A 26,997-nucleotide genomic window follows, 5' to 3' on the forward strand; every position below is an offset into this window, starting at 1 on the left:
TAATTTTGCAATAGGACGACTTCACCATGCGCTATATTGTAATGCAGTTTCTGGTTCTCTGTGCCCCTCCACTCGCATAAATTATGATAATAATTCTAATTAGACAGAAATTTTTTACACTCCTGTTCTTATTTATTTCGGTTATCTTCAACTCGTTTGCATGTAATTCATGCGTAAATAATAATCGCGTCAAATCTAAATATTACTTTATCGAATGCTATATTTGTTTGTTTACGAGTATGTTCCGTTTCCTTTATAGATTGTCGATATGCAGCATCTTTGCCTTACGTATGACGTCATTGGTCAAAGCCGACGAGTGGAATCGGACACTAGAATTTATCCGTGGTTAATTTGGATGTATAAATTGAGACAAACAGAGCTTGCAAACACGAAAAGTAGCCTCGGATGGGATGTAAAGTGGACTATCGACCATGGTATCATTATTGGCCCTGTTTGGTTAAATTTACGACGCCAAGAAGTTATATCAGGGCGTGGCTAACATTAAGAACCATAATTCTTTCACCATCAATTTTATAGCCACAGTAATTTGGCACAAGCGGTATCATATTCAGTAGAATTGTTATCTAAATGGACCAGGTATGTATTCAATAACAAATTTACGTGAAACTTCTTAATTACGTGTACACATCCGTGATTATTTCCAGTCACATTCCCAGACCAAGTCCTTTCCAAGTGTTAATTCCGAGTATCCTATTTTTTTTAATTTATTAAACTGACAATTTTGGCAGTGAAACCTTTTTTAGTTTTATGTGCTTAATTTTCTGTATAGTAGTAAATGATTCATTCCACAAAATTTTTCATCTTGAAGTTTCCCAAATTGTGTTCATAGAGAAAGCTTTTCATTAAATAAAAAGCTGCCAATCAAAATAATCAATGACAAAAATATGAAGTTCTTATAGCTGTTTGTAGTTAAGAGTCATAAAAAGACAGCAGTGTTATTTCACTTTGAATAGGTTTTTAAATTTGTAATTGTTTGTTTCTTTGTATGTGTCGTTTCAAAGTAGTTTTTCAAGTTGTGTAGTCATTTACAAAGCCAGTTTGACTTGGATTCCAGTGAGTGACTAGTTGCTATGTCCCTATTGAAATAATATTGCATTATTCATTGTATTACAGTTATTACCAAAGATGTTTGCCATTTTCTTAATTTTGTGTGTTACCATTTACGGTTGATAGTTCTTCAAACCATACCAGTTTAAGGACCCCATAAACTACTTAACTTAGGCAGTGAATGGAAGTAAAGGCTCTTTCTGAGTAAGTGCAGCAACAAGCACTATCATTTATTCTACACCAAAACTTTTTTTATAAATAATAACTGTACTCCCCACTTGTATAAAGGAGATTCATGTGCAAATTTCTGAATCCCCAGTAGTCAGTGCTGTTTCAAAATCATTATCTTGTTTGTGATAGTTAATTAAAATAATAGTTCATGCTATTGCCCCTCAGATTTAGTAGGTTCATGTGCCCTTCTGCATTTGTTCATTATACTACATAGTAGTTTTTGCCAATAGCAAGTGTTATCGTGAGACAGTGTGTGCTGCTGCATTAGTCGACCATTCGGTTTTCTCCGTATGGGTTAGCCGTTGTGTTGTTTGCTAGGGCAAGTTACGGTATGATATTGACAGTAACTGTGTTAGAAGAGATTAGTTAAGGTATCAAGTAAGGTTGGTTTTCTTAGGTGAAGTTTATTTCCGCTTTGCCGTAAAACGTGACACCGTATTGCCTAACTAGGCTAATTATATGTAAACATAATCACAGTTTACTTTCGTATTAGTAGAACGTCAGTTCAAAACCCGTTAGCTTTGCAGTTTTTACTGTTTTACTTGCGTCTCGATTATGAAATTTTAGCCAGATTCCTTGTCATTAAGTACAGTCACGGTCAGGCTAAACCCTTCACAGAAGGTTAACGTTGTTGGCGATTGTCAATTTGGTAAGAGCCGGTAACGTTAAAAGTCTGGTTGTATGTGATGCACACGAGTGGCATGACGTAATCAGTACCTTTACGCGAGTCAGGATTGGTAATATTACCGATGACTGTACCACGAAAGCTGAGTTAAAGAAGCAAAGGTTTCCGAAATTCCACCACCAAAAAAAGGACGAAGTAAATATTTTAGTATCCGAATGAACAACAGCTACCAACATAAGTAACTTAGAAGTGGATACCCTCGGTGTTGCGAAGCAGCTTAAATCACATAATAAAGGCAGGTCTTTCGGCACAGACAGCATAGCAATTAGGTGAGAGGAGCGCTACCGACAGGGGATCTCACATTCAGTGCAGACTTCTAGATTTCCAAAACAGTCTTGACGCAGGTCCTTACAGGAGGCTTCTAATCGGATCACGCAGCGGTGCAGTATCGCAGTTGCGCGACGGAACTCGTGATTTCCTGTCAAAAACTCACAGTTCGTAGTACATTTAAATCTATATCGACACTCTGCAAATCACACTTAAGTGCCTGGCAGATGGTTCCACTCTCGAACAGCATATTGAAAAAACGAATATCTATATCTTTCCGTGCTAATCTAATTTCCCTTATTCTATTATGATGTTTCTCCCTGCGAAGGTCGGTGACAACAAAATATTTTCGCATTCAGAGGAGAAAGTTGGAGATGGAAATTTGGTGAGAAGATACTGCGGCAACGAGTAGCACATTTGTTTTAATGAGGTCCACCCCAAATCATGTATCATATCCATCACATTCTCTCTCCTGTTTCTCGATAACACAAAACATGGTGCTGTTCTTTGAACTTTCTCGGTATACTCCGTTAGTCCTACCTGGTAAGGATCACACACCACGCAGCAGTATTCTAAAACAGAACGGACAAGAGTGGTGCAGACAGTCTCTTTAGCAGATCTGTGGCATCTTCTAAGTGGTCTGCCAAGAAAACGCAGTCATTGGTTAGCTTTGTCGACAGCATTTTCTGTGTGTTCTTTCCAATTTAAGTTATTCGTAATTGTAATTCCTAGGTATTTAGCTGAACTTTCGGCATTTATGTGATTGATTTATCGTGTAACCGAAGTTAAACGGATTCCTTCTAGCACTCATGTGTAGCCTCACCGCTTTCCGTTATTTAGGGTCCATTGCCTATTTTCGCACTATACTGATATCTTATCTATATCGTTTTGCAATTGGTTTTGATCTCCTTACGGCTTTACCAGACGATAGACGACAGCATCATCTGCAAGCAACTTAAGACGGCTGCTCAGGTTCTCCTAAATCGTTTAAGTTGGTAAGGAACAGCAGAAGGCCTATAATATTGCCTTGGGGAACACCAGAAATCACTTCTTTTTTACCCGATAACTTTCCGTCAGTTACTTCGAACTGTGATCTCTGACTGGAAGTCACGAATCCAGTCGCATACATGAGACGATATTACATAAACGTGTAATTTGATAAGAGTCGCTTGTGAGGTACAATGCCAATAGCCTTATGGAAATCTATAAATACGAAATTAACCTGAAATCCCTTGTCTATAACACTCAAAACTTGTTGTGAGTAAAGAGCTAGTTGTCTTGTTTTCTAAATCTGTGTTGACAATGTGTCAATAGACAGTTCTCTTCAATTAATTTATAATGTTCGAACACAATATATGTTCCAGAATCGTGCTAGATGTTGACGTTATGATATGGACCTGCAATTTAGTGGACTAATGCTATTGCCTTTCTTGAATATTGGTGCGACCTGTGCAACTTTCCAGTTCGGATCTTTCATCGAGCGAGATGTTGTATATGATTAAGTACAGGCTTATTGCATCAGCATACTCTGAAACGAACCTAACTGGTATACAGTCTGGACAAGAAGATTTGCATTTATTGAGTTATTTAAGTTACTTCCGTACTCCGAGGATATCTCCTTCTAAGCTACTGATGTTGGCAGGTATTCTTGATTCGAATTCTGCAAAATCTACTTCGTCTTCTTTGGTAAAAGAATTTTGGAAGGCTGTGTTCAATAATTCTGTTTTAGCTTCACTGTCGTTACATTTTTTCCATTGCTATCGCGTAGAGAAGGCACTAGTATACTTTACATACGACCAGAGTCTCTTCAAGTTTTCTGCCAGGTTTGAGAAGTTTCATTGTAGAAACTATTGTAAGGATATCGCATTGAAGTCAGCTATAAATTTCAAGCGTCTGTGAAAAATCACCAATCTGGGAGATTTTGCGTTCATTTAAATTTGGCATGCTTTCTTCTTTGTTTCGGCAACAGTGTTCTTACTTGTTTTGTGTATCATAACGGTTCAACTCCGTGATCTGTTAATTTATTCGGTATAAACCTCTCAATTGCTGTCGAAACTACACTCCTGGAAATGAAAAAAAGAACACATTGACACCGGTGTGTCAGACCCACCATACTTGCTCCGGACACTGCGAGAGGGCTGTACAAGCAATGATCACACGCACGGCACAGCGGACACACCAGGAACCGCGGTGTTGGCCGTCGAATGGCGCTAGCTGCGCAGCATTTGTGCACCGCCGCCGTCAGTGTCAGCCAGTTTGCCGTGGCATACGGAGCTCCATCGCAGTCTTTAACACTGGTAGCATGCCGCGACAGCGTGGACGTGAACCGTATGTGCAGTTGACGCACTTTGAGCGAGGGCGTATAGTGGGCATGCGGGAGGCCTGGTGGACGTACCGCCGAATTGCTCAACACGTGGGGCGTGAGGTCTCCACAGTACATCGATGTTGTCGCCAGTGGTCGGCGGAAGGTGCACGTGCCCGTCGACCTGGGACCGGACCGCAGCGACGCACGGATGCACGCCAAGACCGTAGGATCCTACACAGTGCCGTAGGGGACCGCACCGCCACTTCCCAGAAAATTAGGGACACTGTTGCTTCTGGGGTATCGGCGAGGACCATTCGCAACCGTCTCCATGAAGCTGGGCTACGGTCCCGCACACCGTTAGGCCGTCTTCCGCTCACGCCCCAACATCGTGCAGCCCGCCTCCAGTGGTGTCGCGACAGGCGTGAATGGAGGGACGAATGGAGACGTGTCGTCTTCAGCGATGAGAGTCGCTTCTGCCTTGGTGCCAATGATGGTCGTATGCGTGTTTGGCGCCGTGCAGGTGAGCGCCACAATCAGGACTGCATACGACCGAGGCACACAGGGCCAACACCCGGCATCATGGTGTGGGGAGCGATCTCCTACACTGGCCGTACACCTCTGGTGATCGTCGAGGGGAAACTGAATAGTGCACGGTACATCCAAACCGTCATCGAACCCATCGTTCTACCATTCCTAGACCGGCAAGGGAACTTGCTGTTCCAACAGGACAATGCACGTCCGCATGTATCCCGTGCCCCCCAACGTGCTCTAGAAGGTGTAAGTCAACTACCCTGGCCAGCAAGATCTCCGGATCTGTCCCCCATTGAGCATGTTTGGGACTGGATGAAGTGTCGTCTCACGCGGTTTGCACGTCCAGCACGAACGCTGGTCCAACTGACGCGCCAGGTGGAAATGGCATGGCAAGCCGTTCCACAGGACTACATCCAGCATCTCTACGATCGTCTCCATGGGAGAATAGCAGCCTGCATTGCTGCGAAAGGTGGATATACACTGTACTAGTGCCGACATTGTGCATGCTCTGTTGCCTGTGTCTATGTGCCTGTGGTTCTGTCAGTGTGATCATGTGATGTATCTGACCCCTGGAATGTGTCAATAAAGTTTCCCCTTCCTGGGACAATGAATTCACGGTGTTCTTATTTCAATTTCCAGGAGTATATTTCTCTGAAGCCACATCTCGTCTACACTGACACTGGTAATTTGGAAGGAGTAGAGACAGTCCATCAGGAAGGCGTAAAGGGAATTTTTATCGTCTTTGTACAATAGATATATTTTTAGTTTATTTTTGGAGAGTTTGGGAATTGCGGTATTCAGTCTCGCTACGACAACTCTGTGTTCATTAATTCCTGGATCCGTTTCGATGCTCGTTATTGGCTCAGGATTTTTTGTTGCTAAAGGGCCCAGTGTGTTTCTACGACTGTTCACTATTCGAGTGGGCTCATTCCTTGTTCGAAATAATTGTTAGAGAATAAGTTTCGTACAATTTTGGATGGTGTTTTATGTGTAACTTCGGATTTAAACACGTATTTTGGTCAACATATCAAGGGTAAATTGACGTCATCGCAAACTGTGTAGGTTGGGTAGGTGTTTGAAATAAAATGTTTTCTTTCAGTATTTCAACAATTGAATCATCTGAGTTAGGATTTCGGTAAAAGAATCCAATTATTATTTTTTCCTGCTTCCAAGAATTGCTTATAACTCATAGGAACTATATACTTAAATTTCGCTACAAGATAAACTACTTTTAATATCAGCAAGGACGCCATCCGCAATTGTATTTAGTCTACCTTTCTGAATACCGTTAGATCCAACGCAAAAATTTCGGCTGAACTTATCTCCAGTTTTATCCAGCTTTCAGAGCCTATAAAGATTTGAGCATCAGCGCTTGGAGCTGTGGTACTTTACCAACACAACCTTGACAATTTACAACTGTTATACCGGTGGTTCGTAGATCTACGTTCTTCCTGAGTTATACTTGCTCCGTTTGAGACTGAAGCCCTTTTTGAGTTTCTTGTGACCCTCTAACCTAACAAACCACCCAGTCCATGCCACACAGCCCCCGCTAGCCGCCTCCTGCGTATAATGGACTCCTGACCTCTTTAGCGGTACTAGAAACCACAGCACCTTATGTCGCAAATCGCGGAATCTGAAGCCTACACGACCGCAGAACCGTCTGAGCTTCTGATTCAGACCGTCGAGTCGAATCTGTAGCTGAGGGCCGCAATCGGTCCTGTCGACTGTGATGCAAATGGTCAACTCTGCTTCCAACTCGAAAACAAGGCGGGCAGCCTTTACCACTTCTGGATAGCCGCTCAAAACCAGAGAGTATCTCTTCCGATCCGAAGCGACACAAGTCATTGGTACCTAAGTGAGCCACCACCTGCAGATGGCTGCAGATTGTGCTCTTCATGGCACCTAGAAGGATTCGTTACCGTCTGGAATGACTCCACCCGGCATGCACATTGGTTTTCTTCTCTTTCCCCTCCTTGGCAGCCATGTCCCTAAGGGGCCCCATAGTGCACCTAAATTAAGGGCTCCCAACTACGGATAATCCCACCCTCTGTGACTGCCCGGATCTTGCATTCTGAGAAGTTTACTCTCAGACAAGGCAAGCGACTGCATCTGGCTGGGGGACAGAGGCAGCCACAGTAAGTGACGGAAAATCGAGTAAGACGGAAGCAATATCTGGTGTTCTCTAATGACGTGTTATAGATCTTTGCTGTTCCTAATCTACAGAAACGATTTAGGAGACAATCTTAGCAGCACTCAAATTGTTTGCACATGATTCTGTCGTTTAGGGATGAGTAAAGTCATCAGGAGATGAAAACCAATAGCAAAATGATTTAGACAAAATATCTGCATGGCGCGGAAAGTGCCAGTTGACTCTAAACACCAAACAGTGTTATAAAAAAGCATCGTAATAAAGTAAGAGAAATCAGTTGCCTCACGAAACGGTTTAAGTATTAGTTTTACCCCTGTGCAGTTTTGAGAGTGGAACAGTAGAAAAATAGTATTAAACTTTTTCGATAAACCCTCTGCCAAGCTCTTAAGTGCGAACCATTTAGATGTAGACGTAGGTTTAGATGTAGATGTTTTTGAAGTAGATGTTTCATTTAAGCAGCTAGTCGGATTGTAAGCCGTTTCACTGATTTTAGCGGTGTAGTTATAAATTCTAGTGGTTTCTGAATATACTGACACACAGTTTCGAATATCCCTTTTTCCTTTTCAATAACTGTAAATACACTTTGATATAAATGAATTGTCATTGTGCACATTTTTCGTAATTATTGTTGGCTGGTCTGGATGACTACGCTGCCGAGCTGCCTTTGGTGGTTGTGTGGTAGATACAACCAGTGGTCTGTCCGACCTTCTGAAGGCTGCGACACTAGTAGCCATGGTAATAGGTGTCCACCCAGACAGAGCCTCGTTTTTCTGTATGATCCTTATACAACTGAAGTGCGGCAGGTTAGTTACAGAATGCCCACTAACTACTCTTTTGTCTCAGCAGCCGTCTATCGCATCGACACTTAGAGCACACCCAGAGGTTGAGGAGTTTATTCTAGATATCTGTACCATCTTCGCGATACAGGCGGTTAAGCCAAGGTCCCCGTTCTCTGTGACACGCAAGTTTTCACTGTCGCGTCTTAGAGTGCTCGCTGAAGCCTGCCCAGAATGTACGGTTATACAGGACTGACAGCGCTCGCCAGTCCACTGCTAAACCACAGATTGTCCAAACCCGTACTCAGCAACGAAACCGAGCTTCCTAATTTGCTGGTCATTGGGCGCGGACCACAATACACCTACGACTTGTCGAATGCCACAGACGCAATGAGCAACCTCCATTTCCCCTACCAACAAGTGCAAGAACCGATAATCATATTATTAGATGGCATATTACCACTTACGTTCCACAAGCACTTACGTAACGGAGAAAATAATCACCCCACTGGACTATGTACAATAACTGATGATATTCCAAACTGTCGAAGGAGATATGTACTAGCTGGATAAAGGGATATTGCGGCATTAAGGGAAATAAAGTTGATATTTTAGTTGAGGTTGTTAGCCGCGATAATAAAAATAGCTACACCGTAATTTCAGCTATTTTTTTACGAAGGGAAGCTTAAGCACAAATATACGCTTTGCTTGCAATGCGACACTGCTATGACATTTGCTCATCTTCCGCGAGTTTTAGAAATACGTTTGAGCATCATTCATGGCGGCTTCCATAAACATCTGACGACGATGACAACGACGACGACAGTGAAGAATTAAACAGTTTAACCAGGATATCGGAACTGCTAATCAAGAAAGACACGGACTGGGTCACTTGACATATTTTATTCAGTTTAGCTGAATCTTTGCCACGTCGACTAGCTGAGCTTCGCAGTGAATAGATGTACGGACCCGAGGAAGACCTGCAACGAAGGCCGAAACCGTTTATCATAATAAACCATACCAAGTGACGAAGGCGGTGTCTTTATTCACATGCATTTCAGTAGGTGTGTGGAACACAGCAGATATCATGGCTACAGATACTGTCGAGGCCTAACTACTCCAGACTGAGGACGTCTGCTTCATATCTCGTCTTTGTTGTTTACAGCATTTACCCTGGATACTAGCTGACTTATAATAATGCGACTTGGCATTATAGTTTCAGAATATAAAAGAATCTTATTCACTATACAAATTATCACTGAACAAAATATGCTTACCTGTGCCATATGATTAAACCATTGTCGTCCAGAGCCGGTATTGTGTGCTCTGGATTCATCTGAAACGAAGGGATTTGGTCACAACTCGCAGTCAGAGTTGGTCTTACATAATACGAAATTAGATAGTTCATCCATCCAGCAGGAGGTACAGATTATACTACAAACATTTAGATTAGTCATTCCTGGACTTACATTATTCGTTACATTACAAAATTCACTCATTCTCAGAGCTGTGAACTACCAATGGTTTACAATACAGTATTTGTTTTGTTCGTGTAAGTAATCTCTGCAATGCATGGCAAAATTACTCGGAGACAGAATATATACGCTTACATTTTAATAGACATAAAGACAAATGTAAATATCAAATCACATGATGGTTGTCAATTTCTAATGTCATAACCAATCTAAGTAGCAATATTTGGCAAATATTGATAGTTTTGTTCCGCTTACTAGTTCCTGAATTCTGTAGAGTTGTTCTAAACATTCAGAATCCAATTGTTGCTTGTAATAGAGCAAGGTGGAATTATCTGCGTCGTTCTTATATCACTCTTGAAGCCAATATCATAGTTTTCTTTTCTCATCTTTTCCAATAGTTGTACACATGCAATACTTACACGAACTAATTTCCTATTCAAGCAAAATATAATTTTTCACTGTATAACTTGTCTGCTGCCTATGAGCATAACATATTTAATTCATCTGGAAATATTTTATTTAAACAAATATTCGTAATTAAGATAACGAGGAACCATGTGCACGTCAAAATTCAATTATGCTAGGTTTGTTATTTTATTTAAACCCTTATTCTTCAGTGTGCAAACTGGTTATACTTTTTCCAAAACTTTACGTTTCAGAAATTCTTTATGTTGAAAATTTTCATGTTCCAGAATATTCCAATCTTAATGTGAAATTCTTTCAAAAATCTAGTGCCAAAGTTTTGTAGGGCAAATTTTGTTTCCAAGAATTCATACTTTCACCAAAATAACATATTAGTTCGTTAATTGTTCATATTAAGAGAGTACATTTTTAGACACTTTTTGGCGAACTTTGGCGATCCCTGTGCACATAAAAATTTATCACCCGAAAAATAGAACCGATAATTTTACTATTCGTTAGTCAAAAAGCTCTTAGTTAAACAAACTTGCACTGAGGTGACAAAACTTAAGGATATCTCCTGATTTCGGGTCGGACCTCCTTTTGCCAGGGATAGTGCAGCAACTCGAAGTGGCATTGACTCAACAAGTCGTTGGAAGCTCTGCAGAGCTGCCTCTATAGCCGTCCATAATTGCGAAATTGTTGCCGGTGCATCATTCTGTGCTTCAAGCGACCTCTCGGTTGTGTTCCATAAATGTCCGATGGGACCCATGTAGAGCGACCTGGATGGCCAAATCATTTCCTCGAATTGTCCAGAATGTTCTTCAAACCAATCACCACCAAATGTGGCCCGGTGATATGGAGCGTTGTCATCCATAAAAATTACATCGTTGTTTTGGAACATGGCATCCATGAATGGCTGAGAATCGTCTCCAAGTTGCCGAACCTTCAGAGGTGTAACGTTGCAGAGTGTTATGAAATGGAATGAGCATGTGAGGATATTGGTATAGGAAAGGCGAATGGTCGATTTCTGTTTCCTGAAGAATTCTAGGGAAGTGTGATTCATCTGTAAAGTACACAAGCATAGGACGTTAGTGCGACCTATTCTTGAGTACTGCTCGAGTGTTTAGGATCAGTACCAGATCGGATTAAAGATAGACACTGAAGCAATTCAGAGGCTAGCTGCTACTTTTGTTACTAGTTGCGGAGATGCTTCAGGAACTCAAAAGGGAATCTCTGGAGGGAAGGCGACGTTCTTTTCGGGGATCACCACTGAGAAAAGTTAGAGAACCGGCATTTAAGCTGACTGCAGAGCAGACAGATCTCACCTCCAGCATACACCGTGCGTAAGGACCACTAACAAAGGTATGCGAAATAAGGGTCACACGCAGGCATATAGTCAGTCGTTTTTCCCTCTCTCTAACTGCGAGAGGAAATGACTAAACGCGGTACGGAATAACCTTTACCACTAGCTGTAAAGTGGAGTGAGGAGTATCGATGAACTGTACACGTTGGCCCAGTCCGTTCCACGTAAATACAGCCCATACTATCATGGAGCCACTACCAGCTTGCACTGCGCCTTGTTGACAACTTGGATCCATAACCTCGTGGGGTCTGCGCCACACTCGAACTTTAGCGTCAGCTCTTATCAACAGAAATCGGGACTCATCTGACCAGGCCACAGTTTTCCAGGGTCCAATCGATATGGTCACTAGCCCAGGAGAGGTATGGCTGGCGATGTAGGTAGACACTTGCATCGGTCGTCTGCTACCATAGACCGTTAACACCAAACTTCGCCACACCGTCCTAACGGGTACATTCATCGTACAGTACGTCCACATTCGTTTCTGCGGTCATTTCACGTAGTGTTGCTTGTCTGTTAACACTGACAACTCTATGCAAACACCACTGTTCTCGGCCGTTAAGTAAAGGCCGTCGGCCACTGCGTTGTAAGTAAGTAAATAGAAGTAATAACTGAAATGTAGTATATGCGGCACATTCTTGACACAGTAGACCTCGGAATACTGAATTCCCTAACTATTTACGAAAGGAATGTCCCAGGGGTCTAGCATTCAGAGTCTGTTAATTCCCGCCGTGCTGTCTTAATCACGTCGTATACCTTTTTATATGAATCACCAGAGTACAAACGACAGCTCCGCCAATGCACAGTCCTTCTATACCTCGTACACGCGACACTACCGCCGGCTGTATATGTGCATGTCGCTATCCCATGACTTCTCACCTCAGTATACTTCTGTACCTATTGTATCTTTGGCCGTTTTAATTTTTATGTTTCTTGCGTTAATATTCAAAATGTAATGACCTCGTATTTCACTAATTAATAATTTCTGTAATAATACACGCATCTATTCATTGGCGTCGCGCAGAAAGTGTACGTCAGTTCATGTCCACTAGTCAAAAGATATACGTCTGGTGACGTCTGTGTTTAAAATGCATTGCTAATATGTGTCAGTTTGGTAAATTTCAGAGTGAGTATCCAACGTGTAAAATTATTTTGTTGTTGTAGTACCACCTGTGGAAGGACTCAACATTTTTCGAGTTTGTGTAACGTCACATAAAAGTTTTCCGAGCATCGTACCGCGTCATAATGAAAGAAACCACAGTGAAGAAATCCAAGTTTCGGCCATGGTTGTCGTGGCATTGATGTGCTTTAGCCGTGAAGAGGCGCTTATATTTTGTCATTGCCGCCGACTGAGCAAGACGTTACCTCATACCTTTAAAAGGTGAAGGACATATGAGGCGGAAGGAGCAGGAACTTAGGTTGCTACTGTGGAGGGAATGGAATAAGTTATCTGTTGCTTTTTGCATTGTTTGCTGTTACTGGTGCTCATTGGCGAATGAGGCGTGGCCTCGTGTTTTCCTTCTGCTGGACGCAGGAGGAAGTTACTCGCCGGTAGTGCTCGTGTTACGTGGTGTTGGTGCGGCCTTTTGGACGCTTAGGGTTTGCAGCCAGGATGGGCAAGCCTGTATCCGTCCTCTCTTTTCATGCTGTTGAATACAAGCTTGCTCCATCCTGGCTGACGGCCTTCAGTGTCCAAGAGACCGCACAAACAACACGTAACGCGAGGGCTACCGGCGAGTAACTGCCTTCTGCGTCCAGCACAAGGAAAACACGAGCCCTCGCCGAGGAGCACCAGACACAGCAAACGATGTAAGAAGCAATCGACATCAGCCAATCCCCACTCCCCCCACCGTAGCAACCTGTTATAACCCAGTTCCCACTCCTTCCGCCTCAAATGACCAATGGTAATAACGATCTTCTAGAGATGGAGATGTAATTTTGATTTTTGGAAGTTATCGATGTGAACGTCAGAGACAGAGAGCTAGTTATATTACTGTTAAACAATCTTTCGTCTTGTAGTGGCACAGGCTTTGCCTCTGTGCAGCTTGACACGGTCTTAGTTGAACTGTTGTAGATGATAGACTTTGGTTGGTTGGTTGATTTGGGGGAGGGGACCAAACAGCGTGGTCATCGGTCCCATCGCATTAGGAGAGTATGAGAAAGGAAGTCGGCCGTGCCATTTCAAAGGAACCATCCCGGCATTTGCCTGAAGCCATTTAGGGAAATTAGGGAAAACCTAAGTCAGGATGGTCGGAAGCGGGTTTGAACCGTCGTCCTCCCAAATGCGATTTCGAGGTATTAAGTCGTATTGTTACCTTGTGATGGTATCTGTTAGATGAAGAAAGTTTTATTGCAAAGGACAGCAAGAATGAATATGATGTATATATTAGCAACAAATAATCCTGATTTAATAACGAGCATCAAAACCGATCACGGATTAGTGACGCAGGGTTGTCGTAGCGAGACTGAATATTATAATCCCCAAATCCTCCAAAAATCAGAGAAAATATGCCTGTTCAAAAAAGCAGATAAAAATTCACTTGACGCCTTCCTGAGAGACAATCTCCACTCATTACAAATTAATAATATAAGTTTAGACCAGATGCGGCTTGAATTCAAAGAAATAATATAGGCAGCAATTGAGAGAATTATACCAAATAAATTAACAAACGACGGAGCTGATCCTCCTTGGTACACATAACGGGTTAGAAAACTGTTGCAGAAACAACGAAACGAACATACCATATTTAAACAGACGTAAAAGCACTAAGATTGGCGATCTTGCACAGAAGCTCGAAATTCAGCGCGGACTTGTGTGCGAGATGCTTATAACAGTTTCCACATCGAAACTTTCTCTCGAAACCTGGCAGAAAATCCAAATAGATAATAGTTAATAGTCGTATGTGAAGTATTTTAGCGGCAAGAAACAATCAATTCCTTCTCTGCGCGATAGCAGTGGAGATACTATTGAAGACAGTGCTGACAAAGCAGAGTTACTAAATACAGCCTTCCGAAATGCCTTCACAAAAGACGACGAAGTAAATATTCCAGAATTCGAATCAAAAACAGAAGTAAATATCCTCAGAGTAGTGAAGCAACTTAAATCACTTAATAAAAGCAAGTCTTTCGGTCCAGACTGTATACCAATTAGGTTTCTTTTGGAGAATGCTGATGCATTAGCTCCATACTTAACAATCGTATACGACCGTTCGCTCGACGAAAGATCCGTACCCAAAGACTGGAAAGTTGCACAGATGACACAACTATTCAAGAAAGGTAGTAGAAGTAGTCCACTAAATTACAGGCCCATATCGTTACCGTCGATATGCAGCAGGATTTTGGAACATATATTGCGTTCAAATTTTATTAATTACCTCGAAGAAAACGGATTATTGACACACAGTCAACATGGGTTTAGAAAACATCGTTCCTGTGAAACACAACTAGCTCTTTATTCGCATGAAGTGTTGTGTTACTGACAAGGGATTTGTGGATATCCGGATGGCTTTTGACACCGTGCCACACAAGTGGCTTGTAGTGAAATTGCGTGCTTATGGAATATCGTCTCAGTTATGTGACATGTGACTGGATTTTTGATTTCCTGTCAGAGAGGTCACAGTTCGTAGTAACTGACGGAAAGTTAACGAGTAAAACAGAAGTGATTTCTGGCGCCAGGTTAATGTTACAGGCCCTTTGCTGTTCTTCAGCTATATAAACGATTTGGGAGACACTATGAGCAGCCGTCTTAGGTTGTTTTGCAGAAGACGCTCTCGTTTATCGTCTAATAAAGTCATCAGAAGATAAAAACAAATTGCAAAACGATTTAGAAAAGATACGTGAATGGTGCGAAAATTGGCAGTTGACCCTAAATAACGAAAAGTGTGAGGGCATCCACATGAGTGCTAAAAGGAACTCGTTAAACTTCGGTTACACGATAAATCAGTCAAATCTGAAGGCCGTAAATTCAATTAAATAACTAGGAATTACAATTACGAACAACTTAAATTGGAAGGAACGCATAGAAAATGTTGTGGGGAAGGCTAACCAAAGCCTGCGTTTCATTGGCTAGACACTTACAATTAGAAAACGAAACAAATCTACTAAGGAGACAGCTGCACTACGCTTGTCCGTCCTCTTTTAGAATACTGCTGCGCGGTGTGGGATCCTTACCTGATAGGACTGATGGAGTACATCGAAAAAGTTAAAAGAAAGTCAGCACGTTTTGTATTATTATTATCGCGAAATATGGGAGAGTGTCACAGGAATGACACAGGATTTGTGCTGTACGTCATTAAAAGAAAGGCGTTTTCGCTGCGACGGAATCTTCTCACGAAATTCCAATCACCTCTGAACCCTCTGCAGCACACATGCATCCACCATCGCCCAAGAGGCATCACGCGAGCTATTAGGTGTTGTACATCTATGGGTGGAGTACTATAAATGTTTTCCTTTGACAGTCCCCACAAATAAAAGTCTAATGGGTTAAGGTCTGGGGAACGTGGAGGCCAGAACATTGAACCTCCATGACCAATAAATTTCCCTTGTAACGCTTCATTTAATAAGTTATGCATGTCCATTCCAAAGTGTGGTGCTGCACCATCATGCGGAAACTATAGCTATCGGCTAGTGCCACGTGGAACGTTTGCTAATGTGTCAGGCAAAGTGTTGCAAAGAAACGTACGATACAGGGTCCATTCAGCTTTTCCATCATTTGGTGAAGACCCAAAAGCACGCCTCCTAAGATTCCAGTCCACAGGTTTATGCCAAAGTGTGCTTGAAAGCCACGTTAACAGGTGACATTTGGGTTTTGTTCCAACCAATAACGGCTCTTGTGAATGTTGAAAATATCTTAGAGTGAAGTTAGTTTTGTCAGTACATATTACGTCATTTATGAAATGTTCATTATCTTCCACCTGGTGCAAGAGCCGTTCACAAAACTACTACTCGAACGTGGTCTTCTGTCCACTCATGTTGAGTTAACGTGTAATAATACGAATGCAGTTCTTCGTCGCGTATCACTTCAACGACCAGTCTGAGATATCCGGAACTGCCTGGCAGTATCGTGTGTGCTTCGCCGAGGTGACTGGTGAACGGTGCCAAGAATTGGGTCCTCTGTTTGCGAAATACGACTAGTACTTGGATTATCTCTGTCCATTATTTATGGATGATTACCAGTTCACCGAAGGTGTTGCTCCAGGTGACGAAAAACTTACGTATCACGAAAGCGCCTTTGCGGCACTGTGAAGCGTACACTCGAGCAACAGAAGTAGCAGTTTCATCAGATGCATTAAGCATCAAAACTTATTGACTTATTCATCGTTTGACTACTCCTTTGGGAATTTGCTCTTTATGAACATGACGGGACCAGTTATGTTTGTGCACTGCTTAATAGACACATACATTAATGGAACCTGACGAGGATTCGAACCATAACTCCATCGTGGATGTAGGTTGGATGTCCCAATAGCCTACTTAATGAGCTAAGGTGACTGGTATGGCAAGTGCAGCGATACAAGTTCCTCTGTACATTACAATGTGCTGCACGATGTGACAATGTTACAAGTTCCCCGTTTACACACATGTGTTTTCAAAATGCACCAGATCCTCGTTTGCTAGATAAACTTTTGTTTTCAGTATGTTTGAGAAATCGTAAGGCGACCTCTAGGTGCGGCAATTTTTATTCACCGTATGTACAGGTCTCATCTCACAACTGGCACAAATAATAGCTATGCTGCAGAAAGTCTAACAGATTTTATTTTCAAGTCAACAGAACCTCCACAAGGATTACAACACAAACGGTTGTTGACACAAACCCCAAAAATTAGAAAAGTCCGCTAAAACGAATTGTTGATTAGAAGTTTCATCTATAACTTCTTTCATTGTTCGATTACTTTTTTATACACGAGAAGGTGTGGCCGTTTCACACTTTCCAGCACTACAAACGTCAGAACTTTCAGTGTCAGTAGCTAATGAAACGGAACCACTTACACAAAAGGTGTCTGTAAACAGATTCCCAAGGAACTTACGCTCTTTAACTAATGCTGCACACCTAGGTATCGTAGAAACTACAACACTCTGCACTAAAAGTAACAAGACGGATGAACTCCGAATAAGGTACAAACGAAACTCAAGACTCAAAACACTAACTCACAGAAGAAAAACTGAACTGTAAACATAGCTGTTTTTGCTATGACATGATACCAAGCGAAAGGTAAGAGTTTCTACAACAGAAGAGTGAAATTCACAGTGAAATCCATATGTAATGTTTCCAAAAATGCGAAGGTTGGAATATGAACACACCATAAGTTGAGTAATTTTACTGAGCACATACAAAATTTTGAAAAATGAAATAAAAATATTTCAAACTAGAATTTCTTGTCAAATTTTGCACTATTTTAACTAGAAAATTTGAAGTTATAGGTTTAATTACTGAAAATACGATCTTCTACCATTCAGACTCCTCTGAAGTACAAACATAAAATTTGTCCCCACCAATAGCAATGATACTACCAGCAACTTTATTACACTACCCGTTTATATTGATAATGTATACATTATATCAGTGTGAACTTAACAGTTGGTATGCATCAAACATACTTCTCTGTTTATGGGGTAAGAAACAGGCATACCCACTTGCTTCATGTCCGAAGTCTAATTCATGTGATATTTTTTGCAAGCTTAGTTGCGTATACCTACTAACAGTAATGTCAACAATTTCATTCTGCGTATCGCAAGAGATATAGAATCCACATTTAAAACCTTATTTGTAGCCTCATATTGTACAATTACATAACTGTAATATATGTCTGAAGAAACAATTAAGTGTGCATCTGCGTTACAAACCATGAAAGTGAACCCCATCCAGGTTCTACTAGCCACCACATTACCTTAACATAGTCCTCACTGAACTGTTCCTTCGCGAAGAGGTTGACGATTTTGATGTTGACGTCAAGCCCAAGGGCCTTAGCGGTGCACAGAGCCGTTCTGCAGGGCGGGCTGAGAGGAAAATGGTACAGAACTATCGGCATCTTCTCAAGCTGCGCCTGAAAACAAATGTAAGAAGTAACACCATTATTTTAAAGATTAATTACTGTAGAAAGATGTACTCCTCCTACTGAATGGGGTATCCTCCATTATTATCCTCACTCACTGACACTAAACTTCCTTCCTATCTTCATAATTTTAGTATTGTTCTGAAACATTAAATATGAAACAGCCATTTCATCTTTTGTTTCGAACCAAAATAGCGAGACACTGCAAATATGCCGTTTCTTAAATTTGTGTGTTAGTCTTAGTGGTAGACCCTGGGGATTTTTTATGTTGAGAGAAGACTAATTTACGTGAGCAATCTTGCTTCGACTTTGCAGGTTTCTAGAATGAAGCCTTTAGTACATTCTCGGCGCCATCGAATCCACAGATGTGTACTCGAAAATTTGTATTACTCTCAATACTGCCTGCGTAAAACAAATAAAAATAATCGCATATCGTTCTGTTACTCATTTGATAACTTTCATTAGTGTCGTTTAGGAACGATGTAGCTATATTAGCCTTTTCTTTATGATTTACTTGCGAATTTGATGAACAATAAATAAGCTATTAGCAAATTTTATATTTGTGGGACACACAAAGAGAGATGCACAGTCAGGAAAGGTGGAGACGTGGTGATTCTCAAGGCGACGACACACGGCTTGTAGCTGGTTAACGTGATATTTATAGTCGAATTTAAACTAGTTGTCACTTGACGTTTAAGCTCCGAAGTTGCGGCGTTGTCTCGTCGAGTAGACTCTGCAGGCAGGCGCCACCCTACACCACTCTCCGCAGCGATGGAAAAAGGCTCTACCTTCCACAAAAATCAAGAGAAAAAACTAATTTCAGTTAGAGAAAGAGTTAAGTTATTTAGGTAAAATTTTAGCATTCGTAAACAGCTTCAAATGTGTCACGTCTTATCTCAAAAAACTAATGCTCTCGCAGCAATACTTTTTCCCCTTGATTACCATAATATCTCCCTTGGCAATGAATTGTTTAAAATTTTCGAACTGCACTGCCTCTCCTATATACAAGGTGAGTCAAAAAAGATATTATAGATTTTGAATGATACAGAAATTTATTGAGATAACTTGCAGAATCGGTGGATGTGTCAATTTGTAGTAAACAGCCTCAACTATCACATAAAATTGTCAAGTGTCGTTTTAGTTCGATGTGACTAGCGTCTGTGATGCAGCGAAATTCCCCGGTTATCTGCTTCTTCCCCACATTCGTTGTAGCAAATGGGGGTAACTTGTGCAATAGGAGCGTACATTCGATTTTTCATTTTGGCTAAATTGTCTGATGGATGGTGGATGGGTGGGTGGGTGGGTGGGTGGAGTGGGGGGGACATATACACGGTCTTTAATGAAACCTCAAAGAAAGCATACAGCGAGCGCTTCTCGGCACCAGTAAAGCATACATCTTTACGGTGCGCTGCGATGCTGCTACTGGTGGGGGAATGGGGCGCTGATGAACTACGAGAATCGAACTTGAGGTTGTTTGCTACAAAATGACACATCTGTTGTGAGGACATCATAACGTGGCAGTTTTAAATGTGGAATGTTTTGAACTATGTTTGCATAAGATACCGGTAGACGTCGGCCCTGAATCACAACTATCAACTGTAGCAAACAATTGTGCTGTAGCCACTTCCAAATGCATTATGTACTCCAATTTTCTTTCTGCTGTGGATTTCTTTTTGTTCCAAGTGAAAAGACTAATTCCGGTGCGTAAAGCGATTCGAATGCGACTCTCACGACAACAAAATAAATCAGAGCAATCCCTATGGACTTTCAGTTTTGATTTCGCGGCAGCACGGAATGCGGACGTAGGATGGCTGCCCTTCGAGAGGGGGCGGGATTTATTCCCCTACACCGCTCATCTCCCCTTGGACAGCTAAGTTCACGTTTGTTTCCTGCTGCCACCGAATGCTACGATATACTGTCCGCATAATACCGAGTCTGTAAATTATCTCCATATCTTTCTGTATCATTCCAAAGTTTCAAAGTCTTCTTGACTCGCCCTGTCTATTAACCTTCTGAAAACAGCGTTTTTATGCAACTGTGTCGGTATTTAACTCATAACAAGTATGAAAGTTTTAAGTCTCTATTTCCTAAAAAACTAACGAAAAAATTTGGAAATTTACAGATAGTATAGCTTTCGGGGTATCTCTATGCACACCCGAAAGCTTTTCTTCATTTTAATTAGGGCGGGTGTTACGTTGGTTATTGAAATAGTTTTCGCATCTAGGAAGATTTCCTTCTTATCTCTGCCATCTCGGTAACTATTACACAGATGTGATAATGTCTTGGTGTCTACACAAAATGAAATATATTTAATGCAGTATAACTACCATAAGTAGGTGATGGGAGCTGGCTGAACAGTATTCCTTAAAAGGGAAACTTCCCATCACATCCCCCTAAGATTTAATGGCAAGACGACCCATTGGATGACCTGCAAAAAACTGGACACAGATGAAGCATGAAAACAGGAAGAAGGTGAATCGAACTATGAAAAAGAAGCAAAATCGAAACAGTGAACGGTCCAGGCTCAAGATCTGCAACATCGAGCGCACTTCAATGGCCACGGTGTCGTACTTAAATGGTCACGGTGTTGGACCGCGCCGGGGGAGATCAGCGTTCAGATCTGTCATGCCACATATTCTTTTCACAACATTATGAACTGTCCGTCCGATCATTAACGTGTCTGTTCGCTGTATTTAAATTGGTGTTTGTGTCGTGGTGCAGTGTCCGTTTGCAACAGCTACTTTTAAGGAAATGACGTCCAGAGGTACGTACCTCCTATTTGTTCCGCACAAGTTGACTCTTGCATTCCGTTCTGGAAGTTTAGACTGTTGAATTACTTCCTTGTAACATAGGTAACACCCTTTTATTTGTTGTTTTCATTTGTGTGAGGTCTATTCGGCATCTTGCCCGCTCTCACTATTCACACACTTATTTGCGACGATAATACATTCTTATCACATGACTCGTATTCTACACTGGAGAGCCAAAGAAACTGGTACACCTGCCTATTATCTTGTTCGGTCCTCGCGAACACGCAGAAACGCCGCAGCAGGACCTGGCATGGACTCAACTAATGTTTGAAGTAGTGCTGAAGGAATAGACACCGTGAATCCTCCGGGGCTGTCCTTAAATCCGTAAGAGTACGAGGAGGTTGAGACCTCTTCTGAAAAGCACGTTGTAAGGCATCCCAATGCTCAATAATGTTCATGTCTGGGGAGTTTGGTGGCCAGCGGCTGTTTAAACTGAGAAGAGTGTTCCTGAGTCCACTCTGTAGCAATTCTGGACCTACTGGGATGCCGTATTGTCCTGCTGGAATTGCCCGAGTCCGTCGGAATGCAAAATGGACGTGAATGGATGCAGGTGATGAAGCAGGATGCTTACGTACGTGTCTCCTGTCAGTCGTATGTAAACGTATCAGGAGTACCATATCTCTCCAATTGTACATGCTCAACACCATTACACTGGCTCTATCAGCTTGAACAGTCCACTGCTGTCATACAGGGTCTATGGATTCATGAGGTTGTCTCCATAACCATATACCTCCATCCGCTCGATACAATTTGAAGCAAGACTAGTCCGACCAGGCAACATGTTTCCAATCATCAACAGCCCAATGTCGGTCTTGGCAGGCCCACGCGAGGAGTAAAGCTGTGTGTCGTGCAGTCATCAAGAGTACAAGAGTGGGCCTTCGGCTCCGGAAGACCATATCGGTGATGTTTCGTTGAACTGTTCCCACGTTGACACTTTTCGATGGCCGAGCATTGAAATCTGTAACAATTTGCGGAAGGGTTACACTTCTGACACACTGTAAGGTTCTCTTCAGGCGTGTTTGGTCCCGTTCTTGTAGGATCCTTTTCCGATCGCAGTGATGTCGGAGATTTAATGTATTCCCGGATTCCTAATATTCACGGTACACTCGTGAAATGGTAATACGGGAAAATCCCCACTTCATCGCTACCTCGGAGATACTGTCTCCCATTGCTCGTGCGCCGACTGTAATACCATGTTCAAAGTCAATTAAATCTGATGCCGGCCAGGGTGGTCGAGCGGATCTAGGCGCTACAGTCTGGAACTGCGCGACCACTACGGTTGCAGGTTCGAATCCTGTCTCGGGCATGGAAGTGTGTGATGTCCTTAGGTTAGTTAGGTTTGAGTAGTTCTAAGTTCTAGGGGACTTATGACCTCAGAAGTTGAGTCCCATAGTGCACTAACCTAAGGACATCACATACATCAATGCCCGAGGCAGGATACGAACTTGGAACTGTAGCGGTCTCGCGGTTCCAGACTGCAGCGCCTAGAACCGTATGGCCACTTCGGCCGGTATGTAAGCTGGGTTCCTTTCCTTATGTGACACAAGTTCTAATAATTCTGCCCTTTCAAGTTACTGTCAGGCTGTAACTTAGGTTTCTCGAGCCAACAAACGAACTTATTTTTCTTCGTTGACTACGTGGGCGCCATATCTTCTACAAGCGTATGAAATTGAGCGTTATCTATAACACGTATTGCGTTTTTCGTTAGGTTTCGAAACTCAGTGTCCTCAAACCTTTCACAACACTATCGTGGTTCATTTCTTTGTGGTAATCGGAGGTCTTTGAAATGAACAACAGCAGACAATTAGAAGTTTTGAATTTTCGGCATGCCCTAAAATTATGCTTTTGCCTCTGCCGATCGTAGCTGCCTTACTACCACTGATGGTATCATCTGTACAGCCTTTTTTTAAAACTATGTCCCCGCATTCATACATGTTTCATCAAGTCAAACGATTTCTTCAAAACTTTTCCCACTAATTCTCTAAGAAAGTGGCATCGCCAGGTGCAACATCCTGGCGTTCCACTAATACCTTGTGGCCAAAAATGGATTTATAACGGAATCCTAACTTTTTCTCGACTTGCAACAAGGAACATTTCCTACCTTGAAATAGGTCCGCTACTACGACGATAGCACGCAACTTCTTGAAGGTCGGATCTTCCTTACTTGAATAATATGCGTAAATCTGATTATGAACCGAATCTTTGCTAGCCCATCAATAGCTCCCCCCCCCCTCCCTTCTACGGGCCCAGGGGTTACAATAGGCCTAAGGTATTCCTGTCTGTCGTAAGAGGTGACTAAAAGGAGTTTCCCAGCTTTCGGTCTTTATGTGATGGTCCCCTTTAGCGTTTGACCTCCATTTTTCAAAATTTTCCCGAAGAGCGAGCCCATTCGGGAAGGGCGCCTTACATGGTGCATAGTGTCCATCGTGCAATGAGATCTTTAGCCCACTTTCTCGTCGTGGCATTGCAGTCCCGCTCATCCTCCATCTCTTGAGTGAGGACACCTTCCTGGGTGCGTTTTCCTCCACCCGCTATGCAGTGTCGTTTTGTGCTGACAAGGACTGCGGAATTCTTTGCACCTCATACGCAGCACGGTAGCCAGTCCATTGTGGTGGGGCCATCATGTACCCTGTTGGTTGTAGCCCCCAGACTACACAGGAAGCGCTCTGCTGAAGCCTGCGCCGTTAACTCCCCTTGTATGCCAAGGACTAGACGCCCGTCACCCTGGGGCATCGGGACTCCCGGCAATGGCCATCCTGCCAGATGGCCTTTCCTATGGCTGGGTGGCGCCTGTGGGAAGGGCCTCTGGTCGCAGTGGATGGTATCAGGGCGGATGATGTACGATGAAGCGTATCACGTCACCACTTGATGGTGGTCCAACGCCAGCAGTCTTTAAGGGTTCCAAGTCTCAGTACAATGCAAGGAAGTATGATCCTAAATCATTACCCTCCCTGGCCACACCACCAGAGGAACGCCAGGATAAGGATGGCAGCGCACCTTATTCATCCCAGTACCTCGAATGTACGAGAGCTGATGGGGGACTCCTTTGTCTTGATGAAGCCTCAGTTTTTTTGTAGAGCATTTAGAGGACAAGTTAGGGGAGGCGGAGGGCTTGTCCCAAATACGGTCAGGGTCAATCTTGATAAAAATGGCATCCTCTGCCAAGTCATGGGCATTACTCGCTTGTGTCAAGATGAAGGGATGTTTCCATTGCCATCACGCCTCATAATAGCTTAAATGCGTTCCAGGGTATTGGATTCCACAGGGACCTTATTTTGCAGTCCGACGACGAGCTGCAAGTCAACTTAGAGCGACAAGATGTTCATTTCGTCTACCGCATCCATCGGGGCCTGAGGGATAATAAGGTTGCCACCGGTGCCTTCATCTTGGCCTTCAAGGCTGACACATTACCCGAGAAGGTCAAGGTGACAGTCAAGCCATATATACCTCCCCCAATGCAGTGCTTTAAGGGCTGGAAGTTGAGCCATATGTCATCCAGCATCACAAGTCGAGATTGTGGATGTCCATCCCATCCCAGTACCCCATGTGCCCAGCATCCCACCTGCGTCAACTGTGGAGAGCATTATTCCCCATGCTCACCAGACTGCAGACAGCGACAAAGGAAAATCATGGAATACAAGACCCTGAACCAACTAACCTACACTGAGGCCAAAAGGAAATTTGAGTGTCTCCATGCTGTGGCTATGATCTCTTATGCCGCCGCACTATGAGAACAGTTGTAGCCCCATCAGTTCCACGAGTTCCAGTCAGCTCTGAACCAGAAGACTACATCTTCCCTCTTGATGGTGGGGGCACTTGCCTCCCTGTTGCTCCCGCACTACCTACCTCAGCAGCATTGTCCCCCCAACCACCGTGGACACCAGCCCCCACTTCTCAGCCGGAGAAGCATAAGTCTTCTTCGGCTTCTCTAAGAAGGCCACCCTTGGGTCACTCCTTTCCCAGGTTTCTGCTAGTGGGAAAGATGACACTCGCCAGTGACTGAAGTGCCCAAAAGCAGTTGGTCATAGAGCTTTACGATCATCCTCCATCCCGGAGACTGAATCAGTGAAACTCTCCCAACTAGAGAAACCCAAGGATAGAGAGAGAAATCTAGAAAGAAGACCCCTAAGACTAAGGGAATTGCGGTGGCACCCACACCACCACTGCCTACAAGCTCTGTGTCTGAGAATGAGATGCCAGCCGTCGTGACCGAGCGGTTCTAGGCGCTTCAGTCTGGAACCGCGCGCTACCGGTACTGTCGCAGGTTCGAATCCTGCCTCGGGCATGGATGTGTGTGGTGTCCTTAGGTTAGTTAGGTTCAAGTAGTTCTAAGTTCTAGGGGACTGATGACCTCAGATGTTAAGTCCTATAGTGCTCAGAGAAATTTGAACCATTTTCTCAGAGAATGAGGTGAAGATTCTGGCGTCTGCTGAGGACCTAGATTCTGCTAGACCCTCAAACACAAAGGATATAGACTGTTCAGGAAATAAGTCAGTGGCAGCAGGTGACCCTGAGGCACAGACTACCCCATTGAGTGTTTCATGCCTTCCTAGTCTCATGATGACGTAATCCTCCAGTGGAATTTCAGCGGTTTTTTCCACCACCTAGCTGAGCTACGCTAACTGTTAAGCTTTACACCTGATTTCTGCATTGCCCTGCACGAAACCTGGTTCCTGGCAATGTGGACCCCTGTCCCTCACAGCTACAGGGGATATTACAAGAACCATAGCTAATACAATAGTGTGTCAGGTAGAGTTTGAGTTTGTCCTGAACTTAGTATATATTGAACCTGTCCAGCTTCAAACTCCTTTTGAAGCTGTGGCAGTCAGGATACAGATGACACAGGAAATAACTTCCTACAGCATATACCTCCTTCCAGATGGTGCGGTACCCCCCAAAGTATTGGCTGCACTGATTGATCAACTCCCTAAACCTTTCCTACTTTTGGGAGATTTTGACGCCCATAACCCCTTGTGGGGTAGCACCATGCTTACTGGTTGTGGCCGAGATGTCGAAAATGTAATGTCCCAACTAGACCTCTGCCTCTTAAATGCTGGGCCACCATACATTTCAGTGTGGCTCATGGTAGTTATTCGGCCATTGATTTATCAATTTGCACCCCCAGGACCCCTCCCATCTATCCAATGCAGAGCACATGACGACCTGCGTGGTAGTGACCACTTCTCAATCTTATTGTCACTTCCCTGCCGTCAGGCCCACGGACGCCTACCCAGATGGGCTTCAAACAAGGCGTACTCGTACCTTTCACTTCTGCTGTCGCCACTGAATCCCCCCACGTGGTGCCATCGATGTTGTGATTGAGCAGGTCACTACAACGATAATTTCTGCAACGAAATACGCGATCCCTCGTTCTCTAGGGTGCCCCTGGCAAAAGACAGTCCCTTGGTGGTCGCCGGAAGTCGCTGAGGCAATTCAAGAGCGTCGGCGAGGTCTTGAGTGACATAAGCAGCACCCTTACCTAGAGCACCTAATAGCCTTTGAGCAGATCCGTGCCTGCATTCGCCTGTTTATAAAACGGCGGAAACAGGAGTGTTGGGAGAGGTATGTGTCGACCATTGGGTGCCATACGTCACCTTCCCAAATCTGGGCGAAGATCAGACACCTTTTTGGGTACCAGACTCCAACAGGTGTCCCTTTTGTTAACATCAATGACGTGCTCTCTAACGATGCAAACGCAATTGCCAATCACTTTGCTGAGCACCACACTCAAGCCCCTGTGTCTGAGAACTACCCCTCAGCCTTTCGCACCCTCAAACGGCGGATGGAAAGGAAAGTCCTCTCGTTCACTACACACCACAATGAACCCTATAACGCCCCATTTACAGAGTAGTAGCGCCTCAGCACACTTGCACATGCCCCAACACA

The 26,997-nt window shown here is 43.3% G+C and overlaps 1 protein-coding gene across 1 annotated transcript in view; it reads right to left on the bottom strand.

Moving 5' to 3' along the window:
* The window catches only part of LOC126281407 (glutathione S-transferase D7-like), an 89,592-nt gene that overhangs the window by 28,720 nt on the left and 33,875 nt on the right, over positions 1-26,997 (bottom strand). Inside the window, exons 2-3 of the mRNA XM_049980345.1 lie at positions 18,137-18,292; positions 9,290-9,348 (exon numbers count right to left, since the gene is read on the bottom strand). Of these exons, the coding sequence (XP_049836302.1) occupies positions 9,290-9,348; positions 18,137-18,277 (200 nt within the window). The 5' untranslated portion in view covers positions 18,278-18,292. The remainder of the gene's footprint in view (positions 1-9,289; positions 9,349-18,136; positions 18,293-26,997) is intronic.

Source organism: Schistocerca gregaria, chromosome 7 (genome assembly GCF_023897955.1).
Source record: "Schistocerca gregaria isolate iqSchGreg1 chromosome 7, iqSchGreg1.2, whole genome shotgun sequence".
Lineage (NCBI taxonomy): Eukaryota > Metazoa > Arthropoda > Insecta > Orthoptera > Acrididae > Schistocerca > Schistocerca gregaria.